The 17,923-nt window shown below is 58.7% G+C and overlaps 2 protein-coding genes across 2 annotated transcripts in view; one reads left to right on the top strand and one right to left on the bottom strand.

The window, feature by feature from the left end:
- Window positions 1-12,297, bottom strand: part of ONECUT3 (one cut homeobox 3) — a 35,443-nt gene extending 23,146 nt beyond the window's left edge. The window contains exon 1 of the mRNA XM_066566177.1: window positions 11,268-12,297. Within this exon, the coding sequence (XP_066422274.1) occupies window positions 11,268-12,297 (1,030 nt within the window). The remainder of the gene's footprint in view (window positions 1-11,267) is intronic.
- Window positions 12,298-12,490: 193 nt separating this feature from the next.
- Window positions 12,491-17,551, top strand: LOC136567108 (basic proline-rich protein-like). Its single transcript, XM_066566616.1, has 5 exons — window positions 12,491-12,777; window positions 14,089-14,227; window positions 15,452-15,755; window positions 16,957-17,057; window positions 17,348-17,551. Exons 1-5 carry the CDS (start codon window positions 12,491-12,493, stop codon window positions 17,549-17,551), a joined length of 1,035 nt encoding a protein of 344 aa, XP_066422713.1.
- Window positions 17,552-17,923: the final 372 nt, after the last annotated feature.

The following is a 17,923-nucleotide window of genomic DNA, read 5'->3' as shown; positions in this document are numbered from 1 at the left end:
GAAAAGGAGAAATATAAGGAATATAAGGAAAAGAAAAGAGAAAGATAGGAAAAGGAGAACGAAAAAGGAAGAATAAAAAGGGAAATGAAGGGAGAAAGTGAAAGAAAGGGGCTGAAAAGGGAGAAAAAGAAAAGGTAAAGAAGAAAGAGAAAAGGGAAAAGAAAACAAGGAGGGGGAAGAGCAAAGGGAGGAAAGGAGGGAGCTAGGGGACCCTGGGGTGGCACAGCTGTGCCCGAGGCAATGCCCAGCAGCCCCTTGGCTTCCCCTTCCCACTCCTGCCTCTTTTCTGCCATTCTTGCACAGCAAGAGACACTGCCAGGCACTGCCAGGTGACACTGCCAGGGCACTGCCAGGCACTGCCAGGTGACAGTGGCACTGCCAGGGCACTGTCAGGGCACTGCCAGGTGCTGCCCCTCCCTCCAGCTGCACCCTGGAGGTTCCTGGGCCGGGCTCGGCTCTGGGATGAATCCCTCATCCAGAGGAAGCACAAACCCTCCACAAACCCCCTGAAAAGCGCTGGGGTACAAGGCTGAGGGGGGTCTGAACCCCTAAATGTCCCCCAGGGTCCCTTTTCCCGAGGATGAAGAACCTGGCTCACCCCAGGGAACCACAGCAGGGCCACCACCTCACCATGGTGACAAAAAGCAGAGCAAAGAAATCATCTGGGTTTTTCTTGGGGACGGTGAAGGCAGAAGAATCAGCATTTTGGGGTGAAAAAGGCTGTTAGGGTTTTGGGGAGATGCTTTCAGAATTTTTCCAGGAAAAGCCAACTGGTTTGGAATCATCTTTCCTTGAATAAATGCCCTGATTTTGATGGTTTTCTTTCAATTTCTGTTTTCTGGCTGCCTGTGTGTGCAGGCAAGTGAGCCAGTGCCTTTGGGCAGCCCAGCAGAGGAGCTCCCAGGGAAACACCAGGACAGGGATTTGCTGATTCTGCTTGAGAAATGTCACCAAAATCCCACAGCTTGGCCCCAAAAAGAGGATTAACATCAGACATTGATTCAGGCATCCATTTCCAGAGGCCTTGGGGTCACTCTGAAGCCTGGTAGGGCAGTGTCACCATCCCACCCTCTCCCTGCTCTATTCCCTGCCTCTATTTCCTTCCCCTATTCCCTGCCCTATTTGCCCCCATTCCCTGCCCTATTGCCTGCTCTATTCCCTGCCCCTATTCCCTCCCCCCATTCCCTGCCCCATTCCTTTCCCCTATTCCCTGCCCCATTCCCTGGTCTATTCCCTTCCCCTATTTCCTGCTCTATTCCCAGCCCCATTCCCAGCCCTATTTACTCCCATTCCCTGCCCTATTCCCTTCCCCTATTTCCTTTTCCATTCCCTTCCTCTATTCCCTGCCCCATTCCCTGCCCTATTTGTCCCCATTCCCTATCCCCATTCCCTATCCCCATTCCCTGACCCATTCCCTGCCCCTACTCCCTGTTCTATTCCCTATCCCCATTCCCTGCCCCATTCCCTGCCCTTATTCCCTATCCCCATTCCCTGTTCTATTCCCTGCCCCATTCCCTGCCCTATTGCCTGCTCTATTCCCTGCCCCTATTTCCTGCCCCATTCCCTTCCCCAATTCCCTTCCCCTATTCCCAGCCCCATTCACCCCCATTCCCTGCCCTATTCCCTTCCCCATTCCCTGTCCTATTTGCCCCCATTCCCTATCCCCATTCCCTGCCCCATTCCCTGCCCCTATTCCCTGCCCCTCTTCCCTATCCCCATTCCCTGTTCTATTCCCTGCCCCATTCCCTATTTGCCCCCATTCCCTATCCTCATTCCCTGCCCTATTCCCTGGAGTTGGGGGGCGGATGAGGAAGGGTCCCCCCATTCTGGGGAGGCTCTGGAAGCCCAAACCCCTTTGGCATCGAGCATCCAGCATCGCATTCCAGCCCAGCTGCGCCAGGTGCGGCTCCATCCACGCAGGAACCGCAGCGAGACCCGCCCCCACCCCGGGCTGGGATTATCCGGGGGTTCCGCGCCGGGGCAAACAAGGGACACTCGGAAAATGGGGGGAAAACCCACGAAATAGGGGCAGGTCTGTGTGAAAATGGCAGGGGTGGGGTCTGCCGCGGTGGGAGCAGCTCCCGGAGCGCTGAGATCTCTGTCAGCCCCTGATGCTATCGCCCGTCAGCAGCTCCCGCTGCATTTGCAATTTTGTCCCTGGTGGAGAAGCTTCGCTCGTTACCTGCTCCTTATCGGCCGCGGGAGCAGCGTGGCTCCCACAAAGCGACCTCGAAACGCTCCGGGGCACCGGAGAATTTTTCCTTGGTCCAAAGATCCAGCTAAGTTACCGTTCCTTTTGCATTTCCCACTAAAAACTGCTTGGGAAAGACTCTATGGAGGGAAGTAAGATGGACTGACCCCTCCCTAGTATATTCTCTGATAATATACCAAGCCTGAAATTACAGATTTGGGGTAAATGCTAAAAAGAAACTGTTAACAGAATTCAGGGAAGTTTCAATTCACTATCAGGAGACATTTCTGTAGCAGTAGGTTGGACAAATGTTTATGAGAGATGATAGTTGATCCTGGAATCAGTCAGGATATGAATCAAGGTCTTGAGATCTCTTTCAGATGTATGGTTCCACATTGTTTCAGTCATCTTCCAACCACCTTCCAATGCCTCCCTTCCTCGGGTTTCATAACCTGCTGCTGTCAGAGCTCTGCCCTGCACTGTTCATCCCCTCTGCTGCCCAGGGAAACTGAGGCACGAGGGGGGTGCTCATCCATGGCCACGTCACGGCTCGTGTCTCTTCCACGTGGTGGCTTTGGGACATTTCCCAGGGCTCAAAGCCACCCTTGCCATGGCCTTGGCTGCCCCAGACCGTGCCCTGCCCGTGCTGTGGGCACTCCTTGGAGCCCGAGGTGTTTCCCCTGCTCTTGGTCCTTTTGGGGTTTGTAGGGTCCCTGACAGCCAAACCGGGCACTTTGGGTTCCCACAGAGCCCCCTCAGCACACCCAAACCCCCAGGCCTGAATATCTGGGGCTCTCTGGAGTCATTCCTGCAGCAGGAGAGCTCAGCTCTCCTCCAGCCTGATGGGATGGGAGACCTGCAGCTCCCCTTGCTGCCTCGTCCTGCCGAGCCCTGAGCTCAGCAGAGTGGGGTTGGTACCCCTGGCCTGGCAGCAGCAGCAGGAAAAGCTGCAATTTGCTCTTCCCTTTTTTTTTTTTTTTTCTTTTCTTTTTTGGGAGGTTTTGTTGTTGTTTGTTTTTTTTTTTTTTTTTTTTTTTGTCAAGATGTTGGGATTTTCCTCCCTCCTCTGCAAGCAAGGAGAATATAGACAGTCCCAGCCTTCCCTGCTTTCCCCTCCTGTTCCATTTGGAAATTTTTCATTTCCTTCTCCCAGGCTGGGCAGAGCTGAGGCACCCTCAGTCTGCCAGGGCTGATGAGGTTTCCCAAATCCCAAAGTGAATCCAAGCAATAGAAGCAACCTGCCCATCTCAGCCCAGCATCCCTGCATGCCTCCATGTGGGCAAGGCTTGACTTCAGCACCTGTGAAACACCTTGAACCCAACTCCTCCAGACATAAAACACCCGTGGAATGGCTTTAAAATCACTTCTGAACCTCCTCTCCTTGCACTGCAAAACCACCATTATTTAGAGCATTGAGGTAGATCCCTAATGGAATATATATATATATATATATATTTATATATGTGTGTGTATATATATATATATATATATATATATATATACACACACATATGTTCCATTATATATATTTCAAGAATGACCCTAATAACTGAACAAAATTATATATAATTTTATATTTATAATGAATAGAAATAAAAAGAGAAATAATTATAAATATAATATAAAATAAATAATATAAAAGATATTTTTATATAGTCATAATAAATAACTTAAGCAATAACTTAGCAAATTTATATATACATTATATATATGTATAAAATTTATATTTATTTATATTTATTTATACATATATATTTATATATATGTATAAAAATAACAGCACATATATATGTGTGTATGTATATATATATATATATATACATAATATATATATATATAAACATAAATTTTCTAAGTTATTAGGGTCATCTTTGAAATCCTATCCATGTCCATACAAACATCTCTCAATTTTAATATTGGGTCCTTATTTTTTAAATATCCTGGTCCCTCTTTCCAGCACCAGAGAATCCACGTTGCCTCTTTTCTTTGCTATTTTTTAACAACACCAAACGTTTTAAAAATCCATTTCTCCCATCCAAGCCAGACTTGCTTTACATCTTGCTGGATACAGAGATTTCCCTGTATCATTTGAGGCATTAACGAGATTTTTGAATTTCCATTAAATCAGCAAATTTTGCCGCTCGGCGGCCTCAGTCGTGCACGGAGCCAGGATTAAACACACTCCAGAAGCTGCCAAAAGCTGCTGCTCGCCAGCACCTCCCTGCATGGCTTCTGGATGAGGATGGAGGGGAACATTTTGGACTCCACCTTCCCTTTTGGGCCGGTTTCCAAGCCCAGGGGCTGCCCCAACCTCTCTGCGCTGCCCTTGGGGCTGTGCAGGAGCAGGGCCATGGCCAGGTGCACATCCCAGCTGGGTCAGACCATGTCCCAGGCTGATGGCACCTGGCCTGGGTTGATGGGACTCATCCTGGGCTCCTTTAAGCCTCAGCTTCATGCCAATCTCCAGGAATTTGCACATCTCAGCTCAAATCCAAAAAAGAAGCCAGGCCAGAGCCATGAACGTGGGTATGGGGTGAGGGCAGATCAAAGCTGCCCAATGCCTCCATTCCTGCTCAGGGCTGGCCTCCCTCTGCTGGAACCTTTCCAAAAACCTCAGGGAACCTCAGAGACTCTTCCTGTCCTGGGGAAAGTGACTGGTCCAGTTCTGTCCGAGCCAGGGAAGCAGCAATTCCCACAGGGAACATGGCCTGTCCTGCTGGGATTCTCTCCCAGCATCCCAAATTGCTCCCAAGGTCTGGAGCAGGAGGAGCATTTCCACATCCCCACTGAGCTGCCAAGGCTCAGTTCCTTCAAGCCAGGCTCTGATGGAGTTTATTTCATTTTAAATCTCATTTTTGTGTTTGTGTTTCCAGTCAGCCATCACCACCCTGCTGCAATCCCAGGACAGCCTCGCACCAGGAGCCCTCTGTGCCAGGAGATTTTTGTTTCCTTTACACCCAGGTGATGCCCAGGGCAAGGCAGGACATTGCCAAGGCAGGAAAGCACCAGCCTGGGCCCTTCCTCTGCTCTTTTGCCTTCACCATCCCTCTGCTTTCTCTGCTTTTTTGGCACCAAGGGAGCTGGGCAGAAAATGCAGTGATGGGAGCACAGAGCTTCCTCCTCAGCCCCTCAGTGGGGCACAGCTGCCCCCCCAGAGCCACAGACTCCCCAGCCCTGCACCTGCCTCTGAGCAGAATGAGAAAATATTGGATTTGTTTTGTGAAGGGAAAAAAAAATAAAAAAATAATAATAAAAAAAATCCAATATTCTGTCTGCGATCCCAGACTCCGTGCCTGGTTATGGCAGGAAAATGCTGTAAATCTCCCCTTTCCCCACCAGCTGGGAGAGAAAAACCCATTTTCTTTTAATATTCTTATTTTTCTCCTGGTCTAAGCCCCATCATTTTGCAGTCAGCTCTGCAATCTCTTTGTTGACCAGGGCTTAAACCTGCTCTCCCGGCTCCCCCGACCCCGGGAAGTCGCCTCGCACACCCTTCCCAGCAGCTCCCAGGCAGCGGCAATGAGATTTTAATAGATGTATTTTCAAATTAGTTCTGGGCCTTTCAAGACTTATCAGTTAAATGAGGTTTTTCAAATTGATTCAAAGGTCACTCCGAGAGTTTTCTCTTCTCTGTTATCTCTCCCTTATGGTTTCAGTGGCGATTGACAGGACAAGGAAAAAAATTATCACCCCCGTGTTGTACACCCAGAAAAAGATAAACCCAACAAAAACCCACCCAAAACGCGAACCCAAATTAAAAGGAGGCGGCAAGAAAAGCCCCAGGCGTGGCCCCCGGGGCTGGGGCGATGCGCAGAGCCCGTGGGGGATTTGGGGAGCAGCGTTTGGGGGAGCAGAACCCGCGGGCGCGGGTGGGTGGCAGAGGGGAGCTCGTTTCCTGGGGGTGTGGGGAAGGAACCCCATTTAATGTTTAACCTGCGGGAGGTTTATTGGCCCCTTCTGAGGCGCAGATTAGGAGCAAACAGAAAAACAGCCGCGGGCGGAGCGAGGCGGCCCCGCCGAGCTGATAAGGCGGTGGCGCGAAGGGTGCGGGGAGCTGCGGGACACGGGCAATGAGGGGGACACCGGGAGCTGCGGGGTTCGGGAATGAGGGACACCGGGAGCTGCGGGACACGGGGTTCGGGCAGTGAGGGACACCGGGAGCTGCGGGGTTTGGGAATGAGGGACACCGGGAGCTGCGGGACACGGGCAATGAGGGGGACACCGGGAGCTGCGGGGTTCGAGAATGAGGGATACCAGGAGCTGCGGGGTTCAGGCAATGAGGGACACCAGGAGTTGCGGGGTTCAGGCATGAGGGACACCAGGAGCTGCGGGACACGGGGTTCGGGCAGTGAGGAGAGACACGGGGTTCGGGCAGTGAGGGACGCCAGGAGCTGCGGGGTTTGGGAATGAGGGACACCAGGACCTGCGGGACACGGGGTTCAGGAATGAGGGACACCAGGAATTGCGGGGTTCAGGAATGAGGGACACCAGGAGCTGCGGGGTTCAGGAATGAGGGACACCAGGAATTGCGGGGTTCAGGAATGAGGGACACCAGGAGCTGCGGGGTTCAGGAATGAGGGACACCAGGAGCTGCGGGGTGCAGGAATGAGGGACTCCGGGAGCTGCGGGACACGGCGCAGGGAGAGCAGCGGAGCGCGCAGCGGCCGCACCCGCGCAGCCGGGGACGCCGGCGGTGGCTGCTCCGTGCGGGCGGCTCCGCACCGCCGGAGAAAGTCGCCTCTAATTCACGAAAACACAAAACTTGCTTCAAAAGGGACCGTAAAGCTCATCTCGTTCCAACTATATTTATGAGCTAAAAAAAAATATAAAAAATTAGCAAAATAAAATAGTAATTTAAGAAAAAAATTAAGAAATTCAAATTAAAAAAAAAAGTATATATATAACCCAAACCAAAGCAAAAAACCCCGCACTTTTTAAGGTTTGGTTTGGTGGTTTTTGTTTTTTGCTGGGACAAAGCTTTGCCTCCTTTCCCGAATCTTTCTCCGACTCCTTGCGTGGGCAGCTCTCCCGGGCCGGGAGGAGCCGCTGCGAGCCGGGAGCCCCAAAATCTCGTTTTCGCCCATTTTACGGCGACAAAACCCATTCGCTCCCGGTCCTCCAAAGCTCTCCGCTGCTGCGGCGCCTTTTTCCCGTCGCCTGCGGCCACGCGCGGATCGAAAGCAACGAAACCGTGCGCGGTTTTCTGCCGCTCTCCCGGGCCAGAGCCGGGCCGGGGCCGGGGCCGCCCGGTGCTCGGTGGCCGCGGGCCGGGAGGAGCCGACGTTGGGCCAAAGTCGTTTGAAAGAGGCTGAAATTAAAACAAAACTCGTGAAAAATAATTAAAAATTTCATATATTTCCCGAGTTTTTACTCAGCGCCATCTTGTCCCTTTTTCTATCACGTCTGTGTATTAATTCGCGGTATTAATTAGTGATATTAATTATTGGTGTTGTCGAAGCTCTCAGGCATTTGTCTTGGCCCAGCCCCGCGGTCGTGCTCGCAGTTCCGGGGTGGTTTTGGGGTTTGTGTTGAAAAACGACGCTTTGTGCTGCGGTGGAGACATGTGCGGGGAAGGGATTCATGGGAAAAGGAGAATCAAAAAAGAAAGGAAAGGAAAGAAAGGAAAAGGAAGGAAAATAATGGAAAAGAATGGAAAGAAAAGAAAGGAAAAGGAAGGAAAATAATGGAAAAGAAAGGAAAAGAAAGGAGAAAAGGAAGAAAGGAAGAAAAATGAAAGAAAGAAGGAAGGGAAGAAAGAAAGTCAGAAGGCAAGAAGGCAAGAAAGAAAGAAAGAAAGAAAGAAAGAAAGAAAGAAAGAAAGAAAGAAAGAAAGAAAGAAAGAAAGAAAGAAAGAAAGAAAGAAAGAAAGAAAGAAAGAAAGAAAGAAAGAAAGAAAGAAAGAAAGAAAGAAAGAGAAAGAAAACGAACAAAAACAAGATAAAACAAAAAAAATTAAAATGAAGAACGAAAAAACGGGGGTGGGGGGTGAGGGGCGGAAGTGTTAATGGAAAAATAAAACGAAAGGTTGGAGAGGGAAAAGGAGAAGCGAATGGGGCCCCTCGGGGCCAGCCGCACCCCACGCGCGGGGGTGAATTCCACGCACAGCCGGGGGAATCCGCGGCAGGAGGGATCCCCGAGAGCCCTTGGAGCGGGGAACGCCCCAGAGGGACACGACGGCGTCGTGGCCCTCCCGAGAAATAACCACGAGCGAATTTCCTGGTGCTGAGTGTCGGAATAAATCGGGGGCGGGCAGGGGGTTCCCGCTGGAGGGGGCTGGGATGGGAGCGCACCCAAAGCCACGCGAGGCACCCCCTGCCCACGGACACGCGGGGATGGGCGCGCAGGAACGCTCCCAGCTCCCCCATCGCCCCTCGGGGACGGAGCCGGGCCCTTTTCCGCCCCCAGGGCACGGGGGTTTAGCGGCTGCGGGTCACAGCCGTGCGGGGATCCCCAGAAGTGGCACCGTGGGAGCTCTGCGTCCCCCCAACACTCCCAAGTTGGTGGGGATTAATCTGGAGCGGGCCCGGGGGGCTGCGGCCGCCACTCGGGGCCGCAGAGATGAACGGCCCGAGGGGACGGGCTGGGCACGGCCAGATGCTGCCCAGATGTTTCTCCGTGGGACCCCTCCTCTTCTGCCGAGCCCCTTGGGGCGAGCAGGGCCGGAGGGAGCCCGGGGCGGCCGGAGCTGCAGCCCCCTCATCTCCCAGCTGAATAATTAATGGTTCATCTGCGGAGGGGCGGCGGGACGGGGGGAACTGGGCTGGAAAGAGGAGAAAAGCGGCGGGTGCCATTTCTAGGGGCCCGGCGTGGTCATCGATCCGCGGCTCACTGACTCGGACTAATCCATCAGATGGACTCCTGCGGCCCCGGACCGGGACCAGGACCAGGGCTAGGATCAAAAATAGAAACAAAAAAAAAAAAAGAAGAAAAAAGAGAAGAGGAATAAGAATAGGACCGGGTCCAGAACCAGGACCAAGACCAGGAACAAGAATAGGAAGAGAACCAGGAGCAGAACGAGGAAGAGGACCAGAAAGAGAAATAGGAATAGAACCAGGACAGAGGCAGGAATAGGATCAGAACCAGTACCAGTCCGTGCCCCGGCCGTGCCACACAAACACAAAAGTCGAACAATTTTTTTTTTTTTTTTTTTTTTTTTGCCTTCTACCGGGAAAGAAAAATTCTTCTCGCCGCCCACGTCCCTTCCCTGCTTGCCGGGGGCCGAAGGTGGCAACCATGCGGAGCCCTCCAGGCCCCCAGCCTGGAAAAGAACGGGAAAGGACGAGCGCACTCAGCCCGAGGCCTCGGGTCGGGGATTCACCGGCATCGATCGGGGGGCTCGGGCCCGGCCCCCCCAGCGCTGCCCCTTCCCCCGAAGCCGCCGCTCGGGGCGGCCGGGCCGGGGCTGAGCCCGGGGCGGACCCAGGGCCCGGCCCGGGCGGGCGGGAGGGCGGCAGGAGCGAAACGAAAGCGGGACCCGGCGGGGCTCGGGGCCGGAACAAAGCGGCAGCACCGGGGGAGCAGCTCGGCCGAGCCCCTCCGGGAGCCGCGTGGGGCGGTCGGTCCCGCGTGGGGAGCGAGGAGCGGCACGGGCAGGTTCAGCACGGGAGGTTGGGCCGGTGGTTTGTGGATTTTTTCCTGTTTTCACGGACAGCAAATGAACAAACCCCGTTGCCCGGAAATCTGGGGGGTTAATTCCTGTAAATAATGGGGACATGGCGGCTCTGGCAGCGGGGGAAACGGCGCCGGGGAAGAAAAATAATTTTGGGGAGAATAAACCTCCCACGGCGGCGCGAGGAGCAAAGAGGGGACAGCAGGGACAGGGACCCTACGAGGCGGTTCGGGGACAGGGATCCCTGACCCGGGCCGGGGACAAGGACGTCTCCAGGCGGGCCGAGAAGAGGGTTCCCCCTGAGCTTCCCCCAGCTGCGGCCGCCTTTTTATCAGCACTATCACGGATATTTTAAATTATTATTACTACTATTATTTTTGAATTATTCATTATTATTTCCAATTCTGGCGAGGCAGAAGCCCGAGCCCGCTGCTCAATTAGCCCCAACAACGGGGGCATTAAACGGCCGATAGCGGCAGTGTTTAAATCTTTATTTACCAGAACCTTGTAAAGCCAGGAACAATTTGCATTCTATTAACTGCTTTTCAATAGGGCATCGACTGGAACTAAAAGATGCCACTACCCTGCCCTAATTAAAGAGCAACTGAATTACACTAAATACATATGAACGCTGCTCTGCCCCATAAATAACGGCGGGTCCTCGTCGCTGCCTTTGCCCGTCCCTACGGGGAGCTCGGATTTCTTAAAAAATAAATTACAAACCACTAACGTGTGTTTTATCCGCCACGGCTCGGCCCCGCGGAGCCAGGAGCTCCAGCCGCGTTTCCGGGGGGAGCGGCTCTGGGCCGGGGCTGGCCGGGAGCACCGGGCACGTCCCCGCTCGCCGCTGTCCCCTCGGTCGCACCCTCCGGCCTCTTCCCCGCGACCCCCGCCCGCCCTCGGCTCAGATCGCCGCGTTCCTCCAGCACAGCCTCGGCGGGGAACGGCGCTGCGGGACCTCGAGGCAGCCGGGGATTGAGACACGGGGCAGGCGGGGCTGGGTCCTTCTGCCGGGGGCAGCTCCTGTCCGGAGATTCCCCTGAGCGCGGCCCCGGGACCGAGAGGCGGCGGCCGAAGCGACGGCGGAGGAGTTCCAGGGTTCTGCCGGCGCCACGGGGCCGGTTCGGCGGCACCGAGAGGGAAATCCCCAAAGCAGGAGAACGGGCGGCGGCCAACGGGCACCTCTCGGCTCCCTCCAGACGCGAGCCCGCATCTCTCGCGGGCAGCGGCAGGCCCGGGAAGGCGGGAGGTCGCCTTAGGTATAACTCACCTTAAACAGAAATTCCTTCCCTTTGGTTTTAAGGTCACAAACCGGGTCGGTAACACCGCCCGGGCCCGGCCCCAGTTCGCGATGGCAACCCCGGAACCCCCGAGGGTTCCCACGCGTGTTCGCAGCACCCCCTGACCCACCCGCTGGAGGTGCGGGGCGGCCCGAGCCGAGCCGAGCCGAGCCGTGCCGTGTCCTACCTGCCAGTCTGAGCGCCGACATCCTCTGAAATTCCGGCTCCTGCAACCATTTCCACATCCTGCGGAAAGTCTCCCGACCGGACTTGAGCTTACTCCAGGGCTTGGGGTTCCGCAGCAGGTCCGAGAGGGTCCCCTGGGAGCGGCACAAGATCCTCTGCGCGAAGATGGCCTGCGGGATGCTGTACCGCTTCAGCTCGGCCGTGATCCTCTGGGCCACCTCCTTGGTGTTGATCTCCTCCACCTGCCCGGAGCCGCCGGGCTGGGAGCCGGGGCCGGGCGCCGGGCGCTCCCGCTCGCCCAGCAGCGAGGCTCCGGGCTGCCCGTGCGGGTGCCCGTGCGGGTGCATCCCGTTGAGCGGCGGCATCATGGCCGAGCTGGGCGCCGCCAGCCCCCGCGCCAGGTGCTCCTCGCCCCGGGACAGCATCGCGGCGTGCGAGTCGAAGCCGTTGGGCGAGAGCATCTTCTCGTTGGGCAAGTGGCCGGCGGGGCCGTAGGGGGCCAGCGGCTGCTGGGCGTTGTGGAGGCTGCCCAGCCCGTTGGGCAGCGGCGATAGGGGCTGCCCCATGGCCGGCATGTCCTTGGGGTAGTGGCTGTAGAGGTTGCCCATGGAGGCCAAGCTCCGCTCGTCGCGCATGAGGGTGAAGCTACCGCTGACGTTGCCGGCCAGGCGCTGGTGCGGGTGGTGGTGGTGGTGGTGGTGGTGCGGGTGGTGGAACTTCTCCGAGACGGTGGAGATGGGCGGCAGGTGCTGCAGGGGAGTCAGCGTGGTGTAGGTGCTGCTCAGGCTCATGCCGGAGGGCGACTCGCAGGACATGCTCATGGCGGGGTGCAGCGGGGCTCCCAGGCTGTGCTCGCCGCGGTAGTCGCCCCCCTCCAGGATGGAGGCCATGCCCGAGACCATGGCGGGCCGGCCGTGCGGCACCAGGTTGCGGTGCGAGCTCTGCCGCCCGTGCGCGGGGCTCAGCAGCTCGGCGGGCTGCGAGTGCGGGACTCCGTGCAGGCTGCCCAGGTTCTCCATCGCCAGCTCCATGGTGGCCGCCGGGCTCTGCCGCTGCCTCGCCCGCTCGCTCGCTGCCTTCCTCCCCCACCCCCCCGCCGCCGCCGCCGCCGCCTCCTCCTCCTCCTCCTCCTCCACCGCCGCCCCCCCTCCCCGCGCCGGCTGCCCGGATTAATTCAGACTCCGCGCCCGGGGATCGATGTCCGCGCCCCGCGGTCAGGCCGGCATGGCGCGCCCGCCGCCCGCCCTGCCGGGCGCGGGGCTGGGGGCGCGGGGCTGGGGGCGCGGGGCGCTGCGCGGGGCGCGGGGCTCGGTGCGGGGCGGCTGCGGAGCCTCGGCCGCCGGCTCCCGGCAGCCTCGCTCTGGCCCGCGGCGTGACGTCAGCGCCGCCCCGCCCCGCCCCCCCCGGCGGACCGAGCCGCCCCCCCGCCCCTCTCCCGGTGCCGCGGGGAGCGCCCGCAGCCGGACCCCGCCGGGGTCACCTTCCCCCGCCCCGCCCCGCCCCGCCCCGCGGTGACACCGCCGCCCCGGGGTGACCCCGCTGCCACCGGCCTGACCCTCCCCGCACCGGCTGTCGCGCCCTCCCCGCCGCACCCGGTGCCCAGCGGGTGCCGAGCGCCCACCTGCGCCCCCGAACATCTGGCTGACCCCAGGCCACTCCCTGTGCACACATCTGGCTGTGCCAGCCACCCCTGGATGTGCCTGTACCCAGCGTTCCCAACACCCCCTGTCCCCCGCTGCCTGCCCCGTGCCCTTCCCAAGGGCCTGGCTGTCCCTTTCTACCCCAAATATCCTGTCCCGCACCCCCGCGTTCCCCACGCGTGTCCCCCCGTCCCCACGCGTGTCCCCTGCCCCTCGGTGGGCGCTGGCGAGGTGGCCTTGGCACGGGGAGGGGAGGTGACAGGGACACGCTTGGAGAGACACACGGTGCTGCAGGGCCCTGAGCAGCGGTGCTGGAGGAGGAAAAAAAAAAAGAAGGAAGGAAGGAAAGGGAAAGGGAAAGAATGAATCGAAATGGAAAATGGAAAACGCGAAGAGAAAATGGAAAATGAAATGGGAAAATGGAGAATGGAAAGAGAAAATTGAAAGGGAAAAGGGAAATGGGAAGGTAAAGGAAAGGCGGTGAGGAAGACTGGATGAAGAGACAACGTGAGCCGGTTTTCGGTCACGGGAGGGGCGGCTGCTCGGTGTCCTTCCAGAAGGGTTTTCAGCTGGCCCCGGCCCCGTTACCCCGAGCTGGGCTCCCCGGGCAATCCCGGCCTTTCCCGGCCGTGTCCGCTCCCCCAGGCCGGCACATGCCGGTTTCCCAAGCTTTATTGAACAGACCGAAAAAATAAAAATAAAATCCATCGCTTCCTGCGGGTGGGGCCCCCCAGCCCCGTGCGGGCTGCTCAGCTCCCGGCCCCTGCCGGGCTCCCGGCGGCTTCCACAGGGAGGGACGAGCTGGGAGCCCCGGTGTGGGGTGGCAGCGGCGGGACAGCAGGGCCCGGCTCTTCCGGGGGTGTTCGTGGTGACCCACCCCGCACTCCCCAGCTCAGGGAGTAATTCAGCCAAATCCCGTCCAAATACAGCGCTTTTAACACGAGCCATCTCAAGCCACCTCACCCCATCTCAACCCATCCGTTCCATCCATCGCATCACATCCCATCCATCCCATAGTTTTCTATCCCATCTGGCACCTTCACCGGGAAGTCAATTAAGCGCCCAGTTCATTAAAATAAAGCCCCGCAAATTCCCGGGACGTGAGAGCGAGGGTAGGTGATGATCGGAGGGGAGGGGGGTCCTCCCCTCTGCCCCTTTTCTGCCCCTTACACCCTGATCTAGCCCCCGGAGCCGGCGTGGGGAAGGACTCCGGCCCCCCCTTGGCCTCCCCCTCGGTTTATTCCGGCCTGGAGGGCCCGGGGGCCGCGAGCAGGACCCCCGAGATGGAGGGAACCAGCCGGGCCGGGGGACTTTCGGGCAGGTAACGGGACCGGAGCCGGGCGGGGAGGGACAGGGCGGCCTGGAATCCAGCAGAGATTAGAGGGGGGGACGAAGCTGAGGTGCCAGGAGCGGGCAGGGAGCCCCAGAGCCAGACAGGAGTGGGAAGGAGCTGGACAGGAGGGAAGAGATGGGCAGGGGAACGCGGAACCGGGCAGAGATGGGCAGGGGAAGGCTCGGAGCTGGGCACGGATGGGCAGGGGAAGGCTCGGAGCTGGGCACGGATGGACAGGGATGGGCAGAGGAAGGCTCGGAGCTGGGCAGGGATGGGCAGGAGAGGCTCGGAGCTGGGCAGGGATGGGCAGGGAAGTCTCGGAGCTGGGCAGGGATGGGCAGAGGAAGGCTCGGAGCTGGGCAGGGATGGGCAGAGGAAGGCTCGGAGCTGAGCAGGAGAGGCTCGGAGCTGGGCAGGAGAGGCTCGGAGCTGGGCAGGAATGGGCAGGGAAGTCTCGGAGCTGGGCAGGGATGGGCAGGAGAGGCTCGGAGCTGGGCAGGGATGGGCAGGGGGCCTGGAGCTGGGCAGTGCCGAAGTGTCGAGATGAGCGGCGAGGAGGAGGTGGGGAACAAACCAGGGATGAAGCATCCGCGTCTGGAAGGGTTTCATTGAGTGTAATAATGGCGATAGCGCATCGACCGCCCATCGATAGATCTATCCCTGCAGCTGCCGTCCCGCACCGCGGCCCCGCGCCGGGCTCCCGACGCCCCCTCCAACCCCAGCCCCGCCGGGCCCGCAGCACCGGGAGCCCCCCGGGACGGGCGCTGGACTCTGCCCCCCGCCGAGCCTCGCACCGAGCAAACAGCAAAAAAGAGAGAGACTTTTTAGTAATTAGTGCGACATAATTGAGTAATGCGGTAGCCCCGCGCCCCCCTCCCGCCCCCCCCGGCCCTTCCCCGATCGATGCAATATCATTAGGGCGAGAGGCACCGAGACACGCGGGGCCGGGCCGCGGGGAGGCGGCGGGAGCTGCCCGGGCCGCCGAGCGGGGTCCGGCCCGGGCTCCGCGGGGTTCGCTGCCTGCGCGGCCGCTCCGGCCCGGGGGAAGCCCTGGGAGCGCCCAGAGGCTCTGGCCATGGGCCGGGACGCAGCGCGGGGGAGAGGCCCCGGCTCCATTTGCCAGCTGGATGCTATTGATCCCTTCCCTCGCCACCTCTTTCTTCCCGAGCTCCCTCTTCCCTATTTAATTCCCTTCCCTCTACTCCTCCGCAGCCGCCCGGGCTGCGCTCCGAGCGGGGCCGGGCACTGCGGGCACCGGGGGCGCGGAGCGGCGAGCGCGGGGAGGGGGCGCGGGGGTCGGGGCAGCCCCCACCACCCCCCCACAACCCCCCAGCCCCGCCACATCCCCGCAGCGACCACGGAGCGGAGCGAGGAGCAGAGACCCAGCAGCCCCTCCCCGACCCCCCCAGCTTCCCGGAGCTGCTCTCGGCGTCCCCGTCCCTGCCCCGCTGCCCCCGGGCCGTGCGGGCTCTTGGGGCGGCCGCAGAGCCGGGGGAGGTATCGAGCGTTGCTGCCGGTACCGTGCCCGCCGCTCCAGGGCTGGTTTGAGCTCAAATCTGGTTTCTTTTTCTTTTTTCTTTTTCTTTTTTTCTTTTTTTTTTTTTCCATTGCACTTAGGAACAGCGCGAAGGCGCAAACGCCCCGGCCAGGACCAGCCCCAACGGAGGGGCCGCACCGCGGGCGGTGCTGCCGCCGAGCAGGCACCGGGCACCGGCCAAACCGTCGGGTTTTACCGGGCAAGGGAAGAAAAGGAGCCGGAAAGCGGCTCCACGCACCCCGCCGGGACCCAAAAAGTTCCCTAAAGTTCTTTAAGGCTTCAAAATAACAGCACCATCGCCTGGCAGGTGAATTATTTAGTGCCTATAGATCCCTCGCAAACCCTTTCATTTCGGTTCCAAACCTTCCCCAGCCCAGCCTTTGCCTATGGATGTCTCGATTTTCCAACAATCAAGCGGGAGGCAAAGAGCGTGGCAATTCCTGCTAATCGATTTTCCATACAATGGGCCCCAGATGATGTTTTAAAATGTGAGAAACTAAAATGTGTTGGTTTAAATAAGACTTTTGCAATCAATAGCTTTTAAAAAAAGAGTCTTTGATACCGGTTCTTGAAGGGGATTCAAACGCTTTCGCTTCCAAAACAAAACAAAGCAGGAAAAAAACCAGCCACGCCGGAAAAGTTCCGCCTGGATTTGGGGTCATTACAGCGGGATATGGAGAAAACCGCTCGGGGGGCGCAGTGGGGGGACCGCAGCCCCCAGACCCCGCTGTCCCCACCGCGCCCCCTCCGCGGGGCTCAGCTCCTCCCGGGCCGGCCGCGGGCCGGGCCAGCCCCGCGATCCTGCTCCTGTCCCTCCCTGTCCCGCCTGTTCGGGTGCGATTTTCCCTTCCCCACGCTGCCGGCGGCGCTCGGTCGCGTTGCACTGTGGTTTGTTGCGCCCCGGGAAGGAATCCAGCCGAGAAAAAACTCCGGCCCTTTCCCCACCGAGCGCTTCTTCTGCTTAAAATTCCGGCCCCCCTCGGCCGATCATCGAGGTCTGCGCCCTCGCAGGCTTTTTTTAAATTTTATTTTTAATTTTTAAGACAGTTTTAGCTGCAAGATCAGGCCCTTTCCCCACCCCTCCCGACTTCTTTTCCTTTTCCTTTCCCTTTCCCTTTGCGGGATAGAATAGAATTTTTTTAATGCCCTACCCGCGTGAAAATTTTCATTCTCTCTGCAGATCCGGCCCAGGAGGTTTTTAGGGACAGGAGCGGAGCGGGGTCCGGCCGGGACCTGCGCCCTCCCCCGCCCGGCTCCGCCGCCCGCCTCGCCCCGGTCCCGGTGGGTCGGCCTGGGCCGCGCTGGGAGGGGGGAAAGCGGCGGCACCAGGGGGGAAGCGAGGCGGGGGGGGTCGGGAGGGAGAGCTGGGGGCCGAACCGGCCCCTCCAGGAATTTTCCGGAGACTTTTCTCGTTTACCCGGAAACTTTGGGCGGCCTCGAAACTCAGCGGGAAGCAGCGGCGGGGTGGCGGCGGCGGCGGGGAGCGGGGACGGAGGGGTTCCCATCCGATTTCGCCCCGGGGGGAGCAGTTTGAGGACGAGCCGTGCCTCTTTTCGATGTGACCCCCGCAGGATTTCCCCGAACCGAGCGGCCCCGCGGAGCTGCGGCGCATCCCGGGCCGTGCCGGGCGCCCCCGGGGTTCCGCACCCACCCGGGCCGGGGAGCGGGGCCCGGGTCCCCCCCGCTGCCCCCGCACCTCGAACACCCCCGGGAGTCTCCGGGAGCCTCTTTCAGCCGCAATTTGTTTTCAAAAGTTCCCCGCAGAGCACCGCTGAACTTTACATCCTGGCAGCCGCACGGAGAGGGCTCGACCCCATCGGAACTTTCGGGGGAAAAGCGAAGAAAAACCTCTGGGATTTCGCCCAGCTGCGAGATATAAAAATTGTACAATCGAATTTTTATTTTATTTTTTTTTCTCTTAATTTTTGCCCTCCCTCCCGTTGTCTCTCTGCCTTTCCCTGCTCAGGCCCGGCTGTCCCCGAGCCAGGTTGGGGTGCGAGTGTCCCCAAGGGGGACACACGGAACGAGTTCACCCGTGATCTACGGGACGGGACCGCGGGTGTCCCCCAGACCTCCGGGATGTCATTGCTCCCCCTGCTCTGCCTTCTGCTACTTTTTGCTCCTTCTGCATTTTGGAGCCCTTCAAA

The sequence above is a fragment of the Molothrus aeneus genome, chromosome 27 (genome assembly GCF_037042795.1).
Source record: "Molothrus aeneus isolate 106 chromosome 27, BPBGC_Maene_1.0, whole genome shotgun sequence".
NCBI lineage: Eukaryota > Metazoa > Chordata > Aves > Passeriformes > Icteridae > Molothrus > Molothrus aeneus.
Note: the sequence above shows the minus strand (reverse complement) of the source record. Positions and strands in the feature narration are given on the sequence as shown.